The following is a 22,571-nucleotide window of genomic DNA, read 5'->3' as shown; positions in this document are numbered from 1 at the left end:
GAATACTTAATTAATAATTTAACACTTCAATATTTGTTAAACATCACCTATGCTTGAGGCCTTACTTTCCCTATTGGATTGGGACAGCTTTAATATAGAAAGACTGAACAAAGAATCATAAAGAGTTATAAATCAACAGCAAATAATGGAGGGGAAATGCGGGTAAAATAGCGCACATCTTGTGCTCCAACAACAAAATTAAACATTTCCAGTAAGCAAAAAGGCAATGAAGTGTATGCCTTGCCACAGTATATTGGAATTACGGTGCTGTTTCTAAGCAAGTACAGAGACACAATCTCTCTACAGCACAGTACAAACAGGAGGAGGGAGGATAGCTCAAAATTCCTCATTCACTTTACAGGCTAATCGCAAGAAACCAAATAAATAACTATGGTAGATGCACCTTCGCAGAGTTTTCTCAGATTTAATTGGAATTGAACTGGGTTACAATTACATTTCAATTCAAGAGGGATCCTGCTAAAATGGATAGCCTTTCTTTATTTTTTGTAGCAAAAAAAAAAACTGTCACAGGTTGGGGTTGGACTTAAAATCCCAATAAAGTGCAGAAACAGGAAGATTGTGTGACATTTTCATTATGCTGATGCAGGAGTTAAAAATGCTTTCTAAACATTAAAATTTTGGATGCAGAATCAGCCTATTGATTTAGAGGTGCTACCTAGAATTCAAACAGCCAGGGAAGGTCAAAGAGAGCAGTCACGCAAACACTCTCCCTCCGTTATGTCTTGAGGATTCATCTTCATGGATTACTCACGTTATACCTTAAACAAGCTAAACTGGCTAATTCCCCAAAACTTAGGCACAACATTTCCTGCAGACTACAAAGTGGGGTAGTCTCTTGTGTTTTGCCATGAATATAGGGGTCTTACTGTTACTGAAAGCTGCACAAGTTCAGAATTAGAGCTGATTAGAGCTTCTAAACCAAATTAACCTTCTACAGACTTTACTGTGGCATCGTGGTTTGCCTCCAACAAATATCTCTAGTCTTGGTTAGGCTTTTTCATTCGTCTCATTACTAAATAGAGCATCTCGAGGAACAAAGAAAATAAACACACCTAGCCATAGTTTGGCAGAAGTGTATGGAAAGCCAGGTTGTCTGGAAGCCTTTTTATGATTGTTTGGAATCTGTCATTACAAAAATTTGAAAATGCACCAATTAACAGTGTGATACCCTTGGACTCATAGTCAATTTTATTCTGGCAAAACAGAAAGTACCATGTGCAATGATGAAAAGAGGGGAAAGAGACTCAAATTCAGAATCGGGGCAGGTGCGAGCATGTCAAAGCAAAATTAGCAGGAACAATGAAAATTCATGTATGCAGCACATTTAGAAATGATGGTATGGTATGGACTCTCAGATCACCTTCCCCATGAATCAGACCATTTTAGTAATAATTAGCTTCGCCTCTGTTTTGTGTGTACCTACCCATTTTCCTAATATTGTGAACACATTTTCTTATATGTTTAAGATATTTTAAAACGGGAGCTACTGCAGCATTGTCAGGATCCTTCCACCCTCGCTTTCTAAAATGTTAATGCTCATTAATAAGAGTCAGGCATTACTTCTCACTGTTCAGACTGAAATTTGTACAGTAAATGGAAACCCTGGCAAGTATTCAATTCACTCGATGGCTTGCCGACGGGCTTGTGATTGGCTGACCGCCGACAACATTAAACATATGATTAACTGGATATGGATAACTTTGTGAATGACAATTAGTCTACTTGAATCTAGCTAGTTTCTATATTGTGGAAATATAATATAATAATTTGTTTCAATGGGCTAACTGAAGGGCTCCCAGGACTCTTATATGTTTTATAAGTTCTTGCTGCTGTTGGAATTTATTAAGATGAAATTATAAAATCATAAAAATGTTGAATGAGAGTAAATGTCCTGAAAATAGAGTAACTAAACAGAACTGCTTTGGCTGCAAAGCCAGTAACAATAGGTAGCCTACTTTCCTTCGTTTCCTTAATGTGTCTGTCACACTTGTCACACAGACGGCTTTTGAATGAATGAAGACAAAATACATTCACCTGTTTGTGAAGAGTGGGTGAGTCAGGAGTCTGTACTTTTTTGCTGCATTTCTTTCCTTTTCTTGCATGTCAACTCCCTTGCTTTGTATAGATTGCCTTGGAGTAGCTCGGTACTCCAAGGCAATCGTTTGAATGGATTACTGAAGCATGTAAATAAATGATCAAATGCAGCTGTACCTGGAAGCTGGATCATTTGTTTTTCTAGGAGTGAGCCAACTGCGCAGTCCCCTAGCTTAGCCTCTCAGTGGCTGAAATGGCACAAAGTCATTATGGTGCCTATTTTGCATATTAGCAAGAAATAAAGAAAACAAAATAAAAATAAAACCAATAAATAAATAAAAAGCAAAAAAACAAAACAAAAAACCTTGGCTTGTCTATGCCATGGTGAGTTGGTAGACTACATACAGGAATGTATAATAAAATTATGAAACACGTAAAGGTTGATGTAGAGGTGTGCAATGAGTGACTGCTATTATAAAACATTAATTGCACAGGTTTATTAGACAATGTTAATAACTCTGTCAGCTGGATTTTAAGCCCCGTTTGGGCCTGAAATCCTCAACACCCATGTCAACTCCCTTGCTTATACTTTTAATTTCTATAATGTGTAGAAATTAAGGAGAACTTGTGCATAAATTAGGCAGATGTACAGTTTTGAGTAATTACAGTTTAATTATTTTAGCCTGCTGAGAAAATGCAACATTTAGAAAAGACAACTTTGCAAGAAACAGGGCTCAAATTTTTCATATTTGGGTAGAGGAAGAACCTTTTAACTTAAATTCACCAAGTGGCAAGGAAATATGAAGTGGACTAATATGTTAGCTGAGTGGAGATCCATCATGTTACTAAGCCCTGTTACTGTGGTACAGTCCAAACTAGTCCCTGCTGGTCATTCATTCATTACATTATATTGTGCAGTAATAAGTTTTAGATGACAAGACCATTTGCTTTACAGTAAGTTAACACCATGACTTTTCCCAGCTTTTCTTTCAAATTGCAATCAAGTACAAAACTTAGATGTTAGAAATTAAAGGGCAGCATTGTCATCGTTATTGTTATGTAAATATAGAACTTGTTAGACTTAACACTTTATGTCTATAGACATGTAAAAAGGTAGAACTAGCTGCTGTCTTTGACAAACTCTTTGAGCACTGTCTTAACTAAGCAGTTATTATAAGCTCCATATTTTTGTATTTGATGCATTTGTTTGTGGCTGACTGACTGTACCTTAGTGGCTGCATTGCTGAGTAGAAATATGACTCACAGGTTGACTGAAACCATATGTGGCATCTGGCTCACAAGATGCCCCCTTTTTTTTTTTTTACCTTATTATACTGTGAATGTTTTTCTTCAAAACACGTGGTCCTGAAAATTCTTAAAGTTAATCTATTTAAAGCCTAAATTCCCTGTAACACTGTTTGGTTGTTGCAGTTTCTCTTTGGCCACTGACAACTGAGGGTTTAATTGACAACCTGATCCACTCGTTTCTAGCTTTGAGGGAGAAGAGCTGCTCATGTTCTTTTTTTATTTAACAGGGAAGATGACTTTGAACTTCCTATTTTCAGCTTTAGCCTCGGGTGTATTTCTAGGGGGTAAGAACATACTGCAATGCACTCAGTCACATCTAGAAGATGGCATGTTCAACCATAGTCACAATACATAACAGTGGAACAGCTGGGTTTCAGAAAAGTTCTTCGACTTAGTCACTAATGCAAACTTGGTTACTCTTCCTCTCAGCAGTAGTCTATTTTCAAAGAAGAAGAAAAAGAGTTCTCTTATTTATTATTTCTTGTGTGAATTTGAGCGTTTTGTTGTCGTGGAGTTGCCACAGTGGTGCAGTGGTTGGGACTGCATCAGCAATCTGGTTAAGCAAGAAGGTCTGGGAGTAGGCTATGAGACCCCTGCAATGAAGGGATGTCCAGGGATGTGAATGTTTGTCTTTGCCAGTTTCTAGGTATTGTTGTTTTTTGCTTTTTAATTAATTAAATATGCTGTATATGGGGAATAAATGAGACACTGCAAGAAGTTAATAACTCTACTTAAAATCTGCTTAAAAAAACTCCACCTTGATTACTTTGTTCACTGTAACTGTCTTAAGGTTTGAAACTGTAATTGCAGAATTGAGCAAATCTCCTCCCATTTTATCACCATCTATTATGGTTTCACCTCACATATTACCCACTGTCTTGAGGGTTAATTAAACACAAATACGTTTTGATTTACAAAAATGTAAAATATTAGCTTGAGTCCCAAGATGACATGTGACATGACATTGGATGCACTTCCCCTCATGGGCAAAAAACTATTAAATTTTATGTCGTCTTCTACAGTACAAAAGTCCTACATTTGGATTGTCCAGCATGTTTAAAACGAATGCCAAAATTGCAAATTAGTTTTCTTTATTAGGGGAACTAAATCTCTAAAGGCAGTTTGGTCCTGAGGTAAATAGCATTCACATTTACCCAGGGACGCTGTCATAGCTGAATAATTACCAAAGTTCAATTAAACATGCTAATGGATACTTAATATGCTTGTATTTAGCTGTGAAGGAGACAGTAAGGAGCACACAGATAAACCATGACATAAGCTGTTTTCACTCAGGCACTCGCAGCTATGAACTCTTCCTGATAGTACAGAATATAACTGTATGACTGAGCAGAAATTTAGACTAAATTTGGTTGGACATTACATCGTCTTTAGATTGCAAGCGAGAACAGGTGAGCTGAACTCACAGGTAGAAGGTTGATATATATCAAATATTAAAGTACTTTATTTAGTATTTCCAAATATTTCCTGCTTTGAGCTACATCACAAGGACAACTGCAAATGTGTAAATACTAAATGGAATGAAAAAAAAAATATTAAAGTAAGAACCTATAAAAAATATATATTAAAGTAAGAACCTATTAAAAAAATGCAAATTATTTTAATAGAAGTGATTTTTCCCTTTAACACGAAGACTCTCTACTGTGAGATATGTGAATTGAAATGGTTCATTCCTTTAATTTAGGTCTATCAACATAAAGCCTATGGCATGTTTCAAAACCTTGCCACTGTGAATCATTCTGAAGCATCAATTAAGCATTTAAATGGGTAATTAACTTGGTGCATTTGGTTAAGCCATGCACTGGAGCTGCAGGCTTTGCGTATCTAAATACACTAATTTATGAATGGGCTTTTCCATTGTCCAAGAAGCATGAACAAAGCGATCCACCCACACACACACACACACACACACACACACACACACACACACACACACACACACACACACACACACACACACACACACACACACAATCAAGCACACATGCACTCACACGTACTTCCTCCCTCTGAAGTGGTCTACAATAGCCAGTTATGGCATTATGATATAAAATATTCTTAATTTTAATATTTATACATATTTGATATTTAGCCCCACTGTAATTCCAGACTTTTCCCCTTAAACCTCCAATTCCCCATCACTCTGTTTCTCTTCTACCTGCCAATTTGTTTTAATAACACCTCTGGATTTCCTTACTGTTTTACCATCCTCACTCTCTGACTTCCTCTTTTCTTCCTTTGTAATGTCTGTTGTTGTTGGTGCCTCTCTAACCCTTCTGCCCCTTTTCTGCAAAGTTGGATATAAATCATTAGGAGATTATTATTAATTCAGAACCTCATAATTTGGCCGCAGCAGAAGGAGAATGCTTCTGTGAGCAGAGTTTCTGACCTTACAGACACACAAACATTCTGTCCAACTGGCTGGCGGCACCCAGAGCCAAATGAGGACCTCTGAGGTCTCATAGCAGCGTCTTGTAAACTAAACAAAACCCTGCAAAAGCATATTTGTTGATTAAGTCGTTTAGTTTGGGGCAGGGATAGCTCAGTAGGTAAAGTGGTCGCCCCATGATCGGAAGGTCGGCGGTTCGAATCCACTTAACGGCTACCCTGAGGTACCCCTGAGCAAGGTACCGTCCCTACACACTGCTCCCCGGGCGCCTGCTTAGTGGGCTGCCCACTGCTTCACTGAGTGAATGGGTCAAATGCAGAGAAAAACAAGTAATTTCCCCATGGGGATCAATAAAGTATCCATTATTATTATTATTATTATCATTAGTGTAATGTTGAACTGCTTTCATCCTGTGTTTGCCACTACACTAAACTAACCGTGCCCAAGGGTCTCATAATGTATTCTCCAGGAGAAAAGCTGATTTTTGTAGACCTGAAAAACATCTCATTTGGAACGCTCTGCAGAGTTAAGTAAAAAGACAAAAAATATAATAGCATAAAAATATGAGTTGGTAACCACCCCAGGAGTAAATTTAACAACAGCAGAGAAAAATAAATGCAGGAAAAAACAGGAAAAAAACACTACACTATACAAGAAACAAAACAAAATTGCTGAATCAAATAATCTACAATCAATTATTGCAGTGATATACATAAATATTTTTGCAAGTACTTCCACAAGACTGTAATCCAACTGGAGGTCATCACTATTGTAGCATTGCCAATCGTTGCCTTTGGCAATGTTGCATTCTCAATATTGGCCTATCTTCATTATCTAGTGAATATAGGCCAGCAAAATAAATTAACATACAAAGTCAATAATGTGATCAATGCTTTATCATTTCTTTCTACATGGAGAAATAATATTCTCTATTTCAAAGAAAGAAAAGCCTCATGTGGACAGCCTGTGAAGTAAATCTGCCAGTGCTTTAGGAACATTGCGTGACTTTAGGTGACTTAACAGTTTCGGCCACCCAACCCGTCCTTCTGCTAATATGTTAGAAGCAACAAAGTAATGGGTATGACTGGCAGCTGACAGAGAGTAGCCAATCAATCATAATCTTGTTAAAAAGTCCACTAATTAATCAACTCGTTTATCACACTGACACCCCTCATTAACATGTTGATTAACCTTTTCAACTAATTAGGATCAATTAAACCAATTATAGGTAAAACTCAAGTGGAGTGGTCAGGTTGTCAATCAGTCAGTCAAGTAATATGGAAAGAAAACCGATGGATAAGAACGGAAAGAGAAGAGAAGATTCAGGAAGAAACGTGGCAAAAGAGATGTTTTACAGAGAAAGGGGTGATAATTACTTGTACTTACTCTATTTAATACCTTGTTATACAATACTTTTATAATTTAAGAATTTTTAGTTAAATCTTAATGTCTGTTTAAATATACCATCGTCTTTTCTCTTTTTGGCATTTAACCATGTTTGAATTGTTGACTGAGAGGAGGGGCGGGGGGTCGGGGGATAACCACGATGACCCACAGTTTGTACAAAATCACAAACATGCCCCCACCTCTGTCCCACAGTATTAACCATTTTAAAACTCAAATACAAGCCACATTTGCAGTAAAGTATCATCTGGGGTCATATGCAACTTAATGAGCTCATCATACCCACAGATTGCGGATTAATTGATAATTCAGTTTCACTTTACTCGGTTTAGTTGGCCAGCTGTTAGTTGGGTCTTGCAAATCTTGCAAGTGACCAATACACTACATCAGCCATTCCGTTCAAGTCAAAGGTGCTGCAGTCCCCTTAAAAACCAGAAACTCCCATGAGGCCCACTCAATCCTAAATTAAATCTTCACTCTAATCAAAACATAAGAGAACGTGATGGATTTTCTTTGAAAATTGCATTAAAACTGTAATAAAAACTTTCTGCACCGACTCCATTGTTCCAGCTCAGACTGTTCATTGTTACCCAAATAACAAGCCGTGGGTGACTAAGGACATCAAAGCCCTCCTCAACAACAAGAAGAGGGCTTTCAGAGGGGGCAACAAAGAGGAGGTGAGGAAGGTCCAGGTGTTACTAAAGGACAAGATCAGAGAGGCTAAGGACAATTACAGGAGGAAGCTGGAGTGGAAACTCCAGCAGAACAGCATGAGAGAGGTGTGGAGGGGCATGAAGACCATCACTGGATTCAGGCCAACCAACAGCAGGGGAGCTGAGGGAGGTGAGAATAGAGCCGACGAGTTGAATCTGTTTTTCAATAGATTCGACACCACAGTGTCTGCTCCCACCCCCACAACCTCACCTGCAGTCAGCCTGGAATCCAGAGCCACACCACTGTGCCAGCCTCTCTCTTCACATGTTGCCTCCTGTGAGATTCCTGACACCCCTCCCCCACCCATCACCTTCACTCAATACCAGGTTGAGATGCAAATGAGGAGACTTCACTCAGGCAAGTCTGCTGGACCAGACGGAGTGAGTCCCCTTGTCCTCAAGGCCTGTGCCCCCCAGCTGTGTGGAGTCTTTCATAAACTGTTTATGCTGAGTCTGAGTCTGCAGAGGGTCCCGGTGATGTGGAAGACATCATGCCTCGTCCCTGTACCAAAGACGCCTCGTCCCAGTGGCCCCCAGGATTACAGGCCCGTGGCACTGACCTCCCACATCATGAAGACCCTGGAAAGGTTCATCCTGGACCAGCTGCGACCCATAGTAAGACCACATCTGGATCCCCTTCAGTTCGCTTATCAGCCTCGTCTCGGAACAGAGGACGCCATCATCTACCTGCTCAATCGTGTCTACACCCATCTGGACCAGCCGGCGAGCACTGTGAGGGTCATGTTTTTTGACTTTTCCAGTGCTTTCAACACCATCAGGCCGACCCTCCTGGGTGATAAGTTAGCAGCGATGCAGGTGGATGCTTCTCTGGTGTCCTGGATTGTTGATTACCTGACAGGAAGACCACAATATGTACGTCTCCCACAGTGTGTGTCTGACAAGGTGATTAGCAACACAGGGGCACCACAGGGGACTGTCCTCTCCCCCTTCCTCTTCACCCTCTACACCACAGACTTCAGCCACTGCACAGAGACCTGCCATCTTCAGAAGTTTTCTGATGACTCTGCGGTGGTTGGATGCATCAGCAGGGATGATGAGACAGAGTACCGGGCTGTGGTCGACTCCTTTGTCACGTGGTGTGAGCAGAATCATCTGCAGCTCAACGTGGCAAAGACCAAGGAACTGATCGTGGACTTCAGGAAGACCAGGAAACACTTGACCCCTGTTTCAATCCAGGGGGTCAGTGTTGACATTGTGGAGGACTATAAATACCTTGGAGTTCACATTGACAATAAACTGGACTGGGCTAAAAACACCACAGCACTTTACAGGAAGGGCCAGAGTCGTCTCTATTTTTTGAGGCGACTGAGGTCCTTCAACATCTGCCAGAAAATGCTGAGGATTTTCTATGAGTCTGTGGTGGCCAGTGCGATCCTCTATGCTGTTGCATGCTGGGGGAGCAGGCTGAGGGTCGCAGATGCCAACAGACTTAATAAACTGATCCGTAAGGCCAGCAATGTTGTGGGGATGGAGCTGGACTCCCTCAAGGTGGTGTCGGAGAGGCGGATGCTGTCCAAGATAAAGACAATGTTGGATAACACCTCCCACCCACTCCATGACATGTTGGTCAGTCACAGGAGCTCGTTCAGTGAGAGACTGAGATTACCGAAAAGCACCACTGAACGACACAGGAAATCATTCCTGCCTGTGGCCATCTCCCTGTACAACGCATCCACTTAACACACTGTTTGCTGCTACAACTACACATGTTTCTTTTCCAAATATTTATTTATAAGTGACTTATGTATGTATGTATGTATATATATGTATATATTGTACTATTCTTAGTTAGCGTATTGTCTGTCTTGTCTTAATGTTGGTTTAAAATGGAGCACTGTAACAAAAAATAATTTCCCCCAGGGATCAATAAAGTATTCTGATTCTGATTCTGATTAATAATGTAATAATAACTTCATAATGAGCAATAGTAATGTGTAGTAACAAAATAACCACCTATTATAAATGTTACTACATTTTTTATATAAATAAATAATGTATACAAATATGTCACTTAAAATAGATGTGAGTAATTTCAAACTGAACTACTTACTTAATTACTGCGACACAGCTGCAGTACTGTTACAGCCCACCAGGGGGCCCCATCCCACACTTTGGGAATCACTGCACTACAAAATTCATGCGGTTGTCAGAAATTTAAAAACATTTGTTTTCTTAGATTTAATGTCCAAAAGTAAAGTAGTAAATTATTCACTCCCTTGGCATTAAAAGCTAAAATGAATTACGATCCTATATTAATTTTGAAGAAAACACAGTAAAATCCATTCAGCAGCCACCTGTATGCACAGACATGCATCTATTTTATATTAATCATGCTTTGAGCTGATTTGATTAATGTAACATTACAACCTTTTAACCAAGAGTGCTACACTGCCCATGTGGAAAAGAAATAGTAAAAACATATATGATTTACTCATGAAAATGGCCACTTTCATGAGTAAATCATATATAAATCATATAAGGCTTACATGATTTACTCATGAAAGTGGCCACTTTCTCATTACTTTCATATATTTTTTTAGTAAGTATCCAAAACATACAAGTTTCATTATATAATTTTTCAAGGGATCTTATATCTGTTTTCACTCTTGTATGCTTTTCATACAAGTTACACACAAGACAGATACAAACTTTATAAGATTTATATATATCTTTTCCATATGGGTGGGCTGGCTTATGCCACTCTCCAAACACTTTGCTAAACGTCATGCCAGGAAGCGTGCACAGGGAGAGCAGAACAAACTCTACATTATCCAAAGACAGACAAATACTCGTTCAAAATCATTCAGAAGGTCACCGGGCTGCTATTCGGAGAAACTGCTGTGTTTATCACTGTGTCTGAAAAAAACACAGTTGACTGTGGAAAAATGGTGACAAAAATGGTGGGAGGGGAGCGAGGCAGACACATTCGCATTGTGTCATTGAGTGCGTACGAGTGTGTCAATTCAGACACATGCTGATTTTTTTTTTTTTGTTACTTCTCGCGGCATGATCATAAACACAGTTTCTCCTCTACAAACAAACTCTACAAACACGATCCAGTTAGTATACGGAGCAAGCGCTACTCCTGAGAGCTGGCATTTTGGTTAGGCGCACACCTTCTCTTTTCTTGCCTGAGTGTGCTTGGTATTTTGGGGGCTTGTTCTCAACTTGTGCTGAGGAAAGACGTGAGTAGGCAGTGTGTCAGTAATAATCCGGTGTCAAGCATGACCAAGATTTATGCGTGTGCTGGCTGCCCACTCAGATCAGGGCAATGACGCACGGACAAACTATAATGCCACCGTGCGATTAGCTTAAAGTAGTTAAACTTTGCACATAAAACATGTAAATACAACAAAATATGTAAATATCACAAAATATAATTACGTTTCTCAACATTATGGTTGAAATGCATTATTATTAAATTGAAACCAAACTGAAACAAGTACTGTTTTGTAATTGTACCACATGTGCACAAAAAAAAAAGATAAAATACCAAAGTCTGTGTATCTTTTGATTTCGAATGGACTCTTTTGAAAACGGACTAGCAATTTGAATGCACAAAACACCTTTTTTTTTTTTTTTTTGTAAAAGTAGTAGAGGCAATCCAAGACTACAACAGAAGGCTGGAAAGTAAGGAAAGCAATTTTACATTTAGAAAAAGAAAAGAAAAAACATTATCTCCTCCAACCTATGTGTGCAGTTGTTCCACACATTCGACTCTCATTATCACTGTTGGGGGACATGGACTATGCCAAATGAATTTCCAAGTGCTTTCCACCAGTTAGGGTTTTTGTGTCAAAGAAATCTAGCTGTGCACTTATCTTGAATAGTTACCCAAGAGGGGAAAAAACAGAAAAGAGCAAGCGATACAGGGAAGAGTGAGAGAAAGGCAGTAAGATTGAGACAGTGAGAGAAAATGTAACAGAGAAAAGGCGAGACGTTTGGAGTCAACAAACGTAATTAGAGGGAATCTGAGGGAGGGATGATGGGGACCAACTGTCAGAGAGAAACACAAACACAAAAATGCCAAAAAAAAAAAAAGGCAAAAGAGGCCAAATCAGAACCTTGAAAATAGCTGTTATTAAAGGCAGAGATATGCACACACTGTACATCCTATTTCATTTTTCAGAAATGAACACGCTGTGCATATACTGTATCTCCATGTGCGTGCGTGTGTGCGTGCAAGCGTGCATTTAAATAATCATCTCCGTGAAGATAATCAGATTTCACCCATCTTACCTTGATAATGTGCGCTGAATCCACGGTAACGGTGGTTGCCATCAGTCACGAAATGCAGCCGAAGCCAGTTTTTGTTGCTGACGATAGGAGAAGGGACGTTAGTGCCCGACAACCTAAAAAGGAAGACAGAATGAAAATGCTTAATGAAATAAAACATGGATCCATACAAAGACACATTTATAATACCTTAGCCTTCACCTAATCCTATAATACACAGAATGATTGTATGACTGAAATTTAAATGGTCATTTTTTTAGGGAAGAAGTGCAGACACGTGCTTAGCAGTGCATGCACTCTACACAGGAGTTGACTAGGATCAAACCTCTAAGCCTGCGGTCAGTGGAAAACCCACTTTATCACCTGAGCCACGCCTGCTATAGGTTAAACACCATGCTTCACCTGGTTTAGCTTTGTGCCCCCATATTTTGCTGCAGTATAACTGTAATACCAGTGCTTGGCTTTAAGAAAAGGACAAATGTCTGGCCACAGCTGTAGGGTACGAAACCTAATATTTGCCAAGTCTAGTCCACTGTTGGAGCGGATTTGAAAACACAGCCCTTCTCCTCCCCATTCTCCCGGCACGAACACCAAACACAGCTTATGCAGAAGATCAGATCAGCTTGATGCTGGACTTAGTGAGCTTTATACTCGCTCATCTGAAAGAACCTGTAATTGTCTACAGTCCCCTGGAAAAACCTGGAAACAGAGCATACCTGAGACACAGAGATCACTGTGATTTCTGTTTAGTCCAATAACACGAATAGATTACTGCTTCCACCGGCTTTCTTTTCTTTTCTTTTTCTGTAAATGCATGCATATATTTGCTGCATTTATCTGATACTGATTATGGCAATTAGTGGAAATGTAGCGTTATGTTGCTATTCAATGTTAAACACAATAAACTTGGGCGGATGACACATTATTGGAATTGGCACTCTACATCAAAGCTTTACAACTTCTCATTTTGTTAAAGAAAGACCGTTAAGATCTTAAGAATAAAGCTTTTAAGATGTGGTTATATTGTGAGTGGTTGAATGCGATAATATGAGGCATTTCACTCCAAATATTATGTTTCCAGTATAATATTAAGGGAACAGAAAATACATGCAGTCTGCAACTTCAATTGCAGTGAATGGAAACTGGATGGCCAGTCAGCTCCAAAATAGAAAATCTCATCTGAGAGGATGGAGCTCTGATCTCCAAATAAACACTGCTGCACACCCAAAGCTGATCCAAAACCAGACTGATGATAGTTTCAGAAGGCTGTAAAACCTTCACATTTTTAGTAAATTAACAATTAGCTAATAACCGAAGGAACTGTGCTTTAGACTGCACTTCCACAGGATCACGAATATTCTAAAATTCATTCAGTGTTTATAAAGGTCGTGTATGTGTTGCTGCTGTCTTGGATTAAGTGAGAACAAAGCCTATGGTGAGTGTAATGATGCAGAATGAATTACACACAGTCTCTTGCAGAATTTAAAGGGTACCTCGCTCGCTCTTAATTAACTGTTCACTGTCTAATTCCCAGGAGGTAGCTGGTGGATATAATGTATGAAAGTCTTGAATCACCCCTAATTTTTTATATTATGCTTCCAAGGATGCAGACGTTCTTGTATTTTCTTGCATAAATGGTCCTGAGCAATAATTCTCCAGACTTTCTGAAGGTCTTTTCTTTCTTTGGACATTGGCTGCTTTTTCACTCATTTTCAGTTCCGTCCTGTAGCTGACCATTTTCAGAAGAATATTTCATGTTGCTTGTTAAGCCATCTTAACACTGGCCTATAAATTATTCATCATTCAAGCTTAAAAAAAAGCAATATACAATTTATATGATATTTTTGTGCACTACGTTAACAGCAGCCAGTTCAAAAACACGTCATGTGTTCTCATTTCGTTCATTCAATATGTATAAAATGTATAAAAATGTACAAACACAGAGTTATCACAAGTGGCTCATGGAGTGATGAATCCAAATTTAAAGTTTTCGTTTTAAACTGTCATCCGTATGTACAGATGAAGTCAAGTGAGGCAACAGTGAGTGTCTACAGCCATCTGTAAAAGACGATGAAGGCTCTGTCATGGTTTGGGGCTGCATTTCAAACAGTGGTGTTGGCGATCTTGCCAAAATGGATGAAATTATGAATAGATCAGATTTTGATCCCGCCCTGCGATATCTTGAAAGTGTCTGATTGGCAACAGCTTCCCAAACACGCTGTCAGTCAAGCAAAAACATGCCTGGCTAGAAGAAACTCACAATGGAAATGCTATCAGTTATGGACCAGCCTCCGCAGAGCTCGAATCTCAACATTATTGAAGCCGTGACAAAGAATGGAATAAAGTCATCCAAAGAAGAGCTTGGAACATCTTTCAAGAAGCCTGAAGGATTATTCATAAGGACTGCTTAAAGAAATAGTAAGAAAACGTAAACAGTTGAGTTCAGGCTGTGTAGAAGCAAGCATAGCAAGTACAGACTTGTTAGAATGGTACAAATGTTGTTTTTGCCTAATACACTTTGTTTCCATCTATGCATGTACAGGTTTTATTAAATGATTGCACCTGTTTCCGATTTTTTTTTCAGCAAAATATAAATAAAGGGTGAGAATGTAATTCAAAAAGTCAGTCATCATGACACTTCCTGAAACTGAAGTTGGTAGTTGCTATTGTACTGGTTCTGCACATTGATTGCTATAAGGATGGCAATTATTTGTCTTTTTTTCCTCCTAAGATTTATATACAGTCTACCTAACTGACTCATAGTATATGCAAATTCAGATCGTCAAATGTCAGACTTCAATGAACCACTTTTAAAAATATTAGCTTTTTTGCATTTAAGCAAGCTGAATCAAGGCTTTCAGGGTACATAGCGCTACCAGATGGGACCCAATTTGCAACACTTTCATCAAGTGGTGAGAATAAGACCACTTAATTGGTTGAGAAGGTGAAGAAGGCTCTTGTGGTTGGCAAAGTGAAGTGTGTTAGGTCACTACTGCATTAGAGGAACTGAATGCTTTTGCAGTTCAGAATAAAACACCCTTGATTCTGTATGGCTTTAAATATCTAAACCTCAAATAAAATCTCTGCTGGCAATTTACCACCTTCGATGCACCAGTTCTTTGATTTATGGCGCTTTCATCTTGTAGTGTCAAGCAACAGGTGCTGTCTTTCTTTCATTGCATTTTCATTTTTTGAGATATTTTTAGTACTATCACCTTGGCTGTTAGATTTAAGACACAGGTATACACACACACACACACACACACACACACACACACACACACACACACACACACACACACACACACACACACACACGAATGGTCTTGAAAGAGAAGTGGACCGTCCTCTCTCATGTTCACTTGTCCCCTTCTGGAAACCGACGCACTCCATTAATGTCAACACACACACGCACAAAGGCATGAATAGGAGCATTATATTGTATGCACTATTATCCAGTGCCAATACACTCTAATAACAGTGGTAAAAAGTGGAACACAAGAGTGCTGAGGAGGTGCTTTAGAAGGTGTATCTCTGCGTGTGTGTGTGTGTGTGTGTGTGTGTGTGTGTGTGTGTGTGTGTGTGTGTGTGTGTGTGTGTGTGTGTGTTAACAAAGAGAGGGTCACCTTGTGCCCTAGATCAGTAGGATTCCATGATGTTGGCTATTAGTCACATACACACAAAAAGGTGGTCTACAAAGCCACGTGTGAAGTACCAGCTTTTCATGCATGCTGGCACAACGATACAGTAACAGAGCTGAGGAGGATGTTAACAGTGGTCCCAGTCCTCCAGATAATCAAGCCCTACACAAACGTTTCACCGAAAAGTCAAAACCATGACAAAACCCACGACTCGTCTTTAGATTTCATCATCAACATGTGGTGTGACCCTTACATAGCTCTGATCCACACATCCCTGATTTAGTCTGGCCTTAGATGACTAGAAGAGCAGCTAAAGGTTAAACCCACTTGGACCAAGTTAAAAGCAGCCTGTTCAGACTGTAACCTCTGAGGGGTGGGATAGTCTCCAGGCCCCGTGTAATCGTGTGGGTAAATGGATTTTTTTTTTCTTTTGAATGCAACCTCACTTTACATTTAGTAGCACATTTAGACAGTAATGTTTAATATGTCCGCAGCTAAATGGACTTCACTTCAGGGAAAAGTAACTCCTGCTACTACTGCACGTTATTTAAACTATGCATGTGAGGACTTTGCTTGGATGCATCTGTTTTACACTTGCTGAATTGCATATCTCATGCTTTTGATTCTTTTCTGCAACTGTTCATGCATCCTAGTCAGCTGCAAAGATTTGTGACTTCTCTAAGAGCCGCCACTGCAACTAATGCTTACTCGTGATATCTTTTCAGCATCTCTGACAAGACATACAGACATGCCCTTAGTAGGTTGTTACCACCTCATTAAATAGTTGTGCTGGCATAGCTCATGCATATATTAAGGTTTCTAGAAATAGATATAAAGTATAGGTTAAGCAGTGGTAAGATTGGTGGCAACTAATATCCCTGATCCTCAGGAGAGTTTTGTCTTTTAATCTGAATTGTGTAGGTTATCTTAGTTAGGCTTTGGGAAGGACGTGTTGCTTGGGTAAAATTTTACAGACAAAACATTACTTTTGGTGCCTGACGTGGTATCTTGTAGTGGAATTATGCACTATGAGACTTTTTTTAGCTTTTATCCATAAAACCAGAGGAGGATATGTGGTGTAGCATAAATTAGGACTTTTTGTTAATCAGTAATTCTTCTTTAAACCTTGTACCCTAATAGTGGTTGGAGCGTTAATATTATTGAAAGCATTACAGCATATAGGTTACTTTTTATTATTAATAAATAATACTTGTATGTATTCTTAGTTATTATTTATTAAATAAATATAGTTATATGGTCACTGGACACTGTGAACATCCACGGTCACCACTTCATGCATAATAGACCTTCCATGTGTATGGACATGTGCAGGTATATATGTATGTATATGTATACATATGTATATTTAGTGTGTACATGTGTGTGTGTACATGTCTATAAATAGGAATAGTAGTGGTACAATAGTTATGTCAAGCTATATAGTTTATGTCTTCCATATTTCCAACCATATCCATAATCACATACTGCGTATATACTACCATTGAATATAGTGTATTATCTTATTTTTTTTCATTGATTGTACTTATTTGTATTTTTGTATTTCCTTCTGATATCGGTACCTGAGCTGATGTAACGCAAAATTTCCCCGTTGTGGGATCAATAAAGTTTTATCTTATCTTATCTTATCTTATTTGACCATAAGAACTCTTCACACTCCTCTATGTGTCCTCTTCATGTTTACAGCTGTTTACAGCTTTTCGGTCTCTTGTTCCCATGACATCATAGCACAGTGTGTGTATTCTCATTGTTTCATATTAAAACAGGAATTGAATTAGAGCAAGCCCATGTGTGTGACATTAAACCATTTAATCAAATGCTCAAGAGTCACTTAACAACTCCAAGCTGAGATTAAGCCATAATTAGAAAAACTCTTTCTGCAGCAGTGAATGGGATCTTAAAAAGGTCATTGTATCCCCACAACAGCAGGAAGCACCTCCTCCTACCAGTGCTTTTGAGATGCATTACTGCTGCTCCATAGGTCCCGAGCATGTGAAAAATGAAAAACGACCATGTGTGCTCACCAACTACTTACATGCATAATTAAAGGTTAAGACATAGCTTGTAGCAAAAGCCTAACACATGAATAAATAAATATATGAAACACGTCAGCTGAGAAGCTAGCTGATCTGATCTTCCCCATGTGGACAATTTGTAATGCATTATTAAACCATTCATCTATCGAGATGGATTATGTCTGTGACTATTAAGTGTTCTCCCAAGATATCTGCTATAAAAGTACTTCAGAGCAGCCCTGAGTTATTACAGACCACCTTCTTTAAATATCGCGGTCTGACAGGGTATCCCAGTCAGTGATTTGACAGTGATGTGGGAGTAAAATCCACAGGATAAATACAGGCTTGTTACAAAGGTCTACTGCCATTTTCAAAAGCATAAGAGTAGTTGTGTGATAACATTTTAAGTTGCATAAAGATCAAAAGGCATCACCAAATCTTTTCATTTATGAAACAGACATATAGAAACACAGTTAAAGAAGTCTAAACCCTCACACTCACTATTGTATAAAGGTCAGAACGCAGATTACTGTGACAAATGTTTCCAAACACTGGATGTTAAACTCAAAGAGTTAGTGTGAGATAGTCCCTTATTTCTCTTTTAAAATCAAGTCGTCTGTGAAAGAAAATCGGTAACTTAAAAGAGTTACTCCTTCTGCCTGCTAGTAGTATTTTATTCATGTATGACATTTCTGTGTAAGCAATAACAGATCAAAAATGTAGCAGCATGTTTTACAATTAGTCCTATATATTATTGGTCAAAAACATAATATAATTGTGCGTATAATTTGTTGATATCTCATTTCTTTACATTGATAAACTTAGAGTGTAGGTTGCTTTGGCAGTATACTGTTGTTGGGGTCCTTATCAATTTGCACTGTTAACTGCTGTCTTTACAGAGTATAACCCTGCACCCTGCTACTTCTATCAGCAGTCAACAGGTAAGCATAGATTCCCATACCATGAAATCTCCTCTGTCATGACTGACAGTTATGTTTCAGATCATGAGCTCTTTCGGTGCTTCTCTATATGTTTTTCTGTCCATCAGTCTAATAGAAGTTAATTTATGTTTTATCTGTCCAAACATTTTTTGGTGTGTTTAAGTGTGCAAGCTACTTTTACACATCTTCCAGTAAATTTTAATCATGTTCTTGAGCGTAATGAGTGGTTTGCACCTCGTTGTAAATCACAGTTAACCCTTTCATGAATTATGACAACCTCAATCAGGATTTTTTTTCTTAAGTATTTTTATTCATATTTAGGCATGGAAAAAAAAGATATCTGAATTTAATTTTTTTTAAACATGTACTTTTCAAAGAGTTTTTTTACATGTCTGCTCGGACACTTCCTATCCATCAGTGTCCAATGCTGTGGTTTATGTGCAAGTATACCATCAACACTGACACAAATACAAGACCGGACTTTTTCTGTTGGAGCAGGTGAAGGATTATGACATGCCTACCTTCTCAAGAGTGTTTTTAACTTGGTTAGGTATTATATTAAATACAGCAACAAAAAAAAACAATGTCAACACTTTGAACTTCAGATATTAAGACTGCTTCATTTGTTGTGAGATCCCAAGGCAACAGGGTTCACCCGGCCATAAAAGCGCTCTGAAAACCTCTGAAAATTGAGGAGTATGCATAAAACTAGCTGTAATTCATAAAAATATAATGCAAAATGTTTGTTAAAAAAACCTTGAAATAAAGCTAAAGCTCTAAATGTCAATTATATATTGATTGTATGATTTAAAATCCACTAACTATGTAACCCAAAAAATATGGCACTAACTATATTTGATTTTGAAAGTGATCTATCTTGCCAAGTAGGCATACTAAAAAAAATAGGACACATGTTTGTGTTTGAGCTCTAATCACTGTAGGTACAAATTTTTAAAAAGAAAAAAATATACTGGGATAGTAAGAGTCAGTATGTGACCGCTTATGCAGTTTTGAGTGTGTGTGTGTGTGTGTGTGTCTGCAAGAGAGAAAATATCAAGTGGAGAGTTGCCAGAGGGAGCGAGAGAACATAATTGATTAAATACACCAGACCAAAAGAGCATCTCTCCCTCTCTACATCTCAGGGTCTACCATCGTCCCATCCATCCTCTGTGCCTCCTTCCTCAACAAAAACACCAACCAGCTATTCCACTCACAGTATGGCAATGAAAGAGAGGGAGAGGGAGGAAATAAAGAAGCACTGGGTGGAAAGAGGGCGGAAAGAGGCTAAGATCGATGGCCGAAAGACAGAAAGACAGTGAGTCAGAGAGAGGGAGTGGAAGAGAGAGGGAGACAGCGAGAACAATAGAAGAAGGGAGGAGAGGGAGAAGGAACCCACAGGCTCACAAATGAATGATGTTAGATTTAAAATGATTCATCTTCACATTTAAAAGTAATCACAAAAAAAAGAATTTATGTAGAGCAGATCATAAGGGTAATGTAGAATAAAGTAGAAAACAAATAAAAAATACAAATACAACAAATACTTATTTGTTACTAATATTATAAATAACATAAAATACTTATTTTTCTGCCATGTTAAACACACACTTTAATCAAATAAAGAGTGGGATACTTCTGCACTTCAGAGGTTCATTTTGGAAATTGCAGCTACTAATCTACACCAAGTGAACCTGTTTTCAGACTACCCAAAAAAGTGTGAAGTGCAAAATAGAGCAACATTGTTTTCATTTGCACATATTTGCCATGCTCAATCATAAGAATTAAGACCTTTCTTTTATTCATTTTCTTTCAAATACACTGTTAAATTGAGCTACTTTGTTGCTACCTGTTGTGATGTACTGTACTGACACAAAGTTTAATATGGAGACGAGATTTTAATAGATTGAAATAAAATTAATCCTTAACTAATGGACCCTTTCACTGTAGGGTTTATTTCAGCTACTCTGGGACAGAATTGAGTTTTATATATACATTGGCACCTTAATGTGTGATGTAACTAACACACATTGAAAGATCATTGGCCATTTAAGTTACAGTTTGTGTTTCCATATACAATATATGTGCTTGTACCCATGTGAGTGTGATTATTGATCAGATAGAAGGGGAGTGCTACTTAATCAGACTAGCCGTCTCAATAGGCTCCCCCAATTAGGACACACGAAATCTCAAATACATATGAGCTTTCTGGGAGAGTGAAAATGCACTTTCACACATATAATGCAGAAATTTGGGGATGGATGGGATTTTGGCGAAGTCATCATCAATCAGCGCACAGATGCAGAGAAGTTCTCGTTGTGCACAAGATTGTTTATATACATTGTGTATTTATGCTTCTGTGCATGCGCGTGTGTGGGTGTGTAGGGGTTCGTGCTTGTGCGAGCACGCCTGCTGTGTCGCTCTTCATCACTTTCAAGTGGGCAGAGAGTAATCAGTGTTCACAACAGGACCCTGCTCTGTCTCTCCCTCCCTTTCCTTTATCTCATCTAAATTTTTCCCCTCCTCCTTGCTCCCCACTTCACGGAGCAGCAAGGTGTTTGTTAAATTGGCTCGTTCAAGTAAAGAGTGGAGGGCTGAAAAAAAAAAAAAACAGAGAGTGGGTGGCTCTGCACCATATTGCAAAATCCACTGTTAGTTTTATTATTTATCCATTTAGCAAGTAGGAGCTAAACTGTGAGAGTGTTAAAGTGATAAAATCACTTGTTGAGAACACTTTTGAGGATGGTTTCATTGCTTGGTTTATGCCCCTTATCTCCTGAAAGAGGATTTTAATACAGCAGCATGTAATTATTATGCTCCAAATTTGTGGCACCAATTTGGGTGAGCTACTTCAGTCAGCATCGACTTTGGAGCTGAGGAAAAGCCTCGACCTTAGCGCCATCAAACCCATTTTGGATAAACCGGAACATCGATGACAAGCCACGTGTCAGCACTCAAAAGCGGCAGCAGCACTTTCTTGCAGCCAGGCTCATAAATCTTGTGAAAAGCCTTCCCGAAAGTGGTGTAATAACAGATTAATGACTATAAAATTTTCAAATATAGAGCCGGTATCCATGTGTCGACACGCTTCTGTCATGTACTGCACCTCAAAAGTACCCCTAAATACACAAACAAATGTCTTTGTACTTCTCAAAATTATGTAAATAATTATATTAAGTGACTGACAGAGCCACTTATAACAGTTGATAACCACCTGACTGCAAACTACATATAATCTTACCTAAACAATTTTATCTTTGTTGGCACAAATAGCTGAGATTTGTTTCGAGTAAAGCGCAGGGTGTAAAATAGTTTATACCATCTGCCGGATAAGTTATGCCTGTGTTGGCAGTGTGAGCAGGCTGCAAATCTAGGTAGCTTCTTTTGTTTGTTGATGTGGTTTAAAAAACAAAATCAAACACAGTCCTACCCCAAATAAAATGAGTGAAGATTTGGGGGTTTTTGTTGTTTTTTGTTCTGTGTAACTGCCGTCTGCCGTTTTTAAAAAAAAAACATGATCACTTCATCTATTTTTCCCCCTCTGTTTGTCTTACCATGTTGGATATGTAGCCCTTGTATCTACAACTTAAAAACTGAATCCACCAGGCATTTTAAAAGGACAACTAGGAAATGGATGAAAAGCCCGGAATACCCATTAAATTAAATAAAATTAATTTCTTTATCATCCCCCTCCTTCTACCCTCTGCTCTTCTGTCCCTCGCCTCTTTTCTTCCTCTTGTTCTCACCAGAGTTTGTGTCATTTTGTGTGTTCCCTCCTTTCTTTAAGCCCAGACTTTTCCCAGAGGCCATTGCAA

The 22,571-nt window shown here is 38.7% G+C and overlaps 1 protein-coding gene across 1 annotated transcript in view; it reads right to left on the bottom strand.

Moving 5' to 3' along the window:
* Positions 1-22,571, bottom strand: part of csmd3b (CUB and Sushi multiple domains 3b) — a 414,655-nt gene that overhangs the window by 141,960 nt on the left and 250,124 nt on the right. The window contains exon 6 of the mRNA XM_086281026.1: positions 12,148-12,260. Within this exon, the coding sequence (XP_086137152.1) occupies positions 12,148-12,260 (113 nt within the window). The remainder of the gene's footprint in view (positions 1-12,147; positions 12,261-22,571) is intronic.

Source organism: Aulonocara sp. 'chitande type north' Nkhata Bay, linkage group LG22, assembly GCF_057382095.1.
Source record: "Aulonocara sp. 'chitande type north' Nkhata Bay isolate Kocher_YH1m ecotype deep benthic linkage group LG22, A_spYH_male_GT1.1, whole genome shotgun sequence".
Lineage (NCBI taxonomy): Eukaryota > Metazoa > Chordata > Actinopteri > Cichliformes > Cichlidae > Aulonocara > Aulonocara sp. 'chitande type north' Nkhata Bay.
The sequence above is the reverse complement of the archived record's forward strand: the minus strand, read 5'-3'. Positions and strand labels throughout refer to the sequence as shown.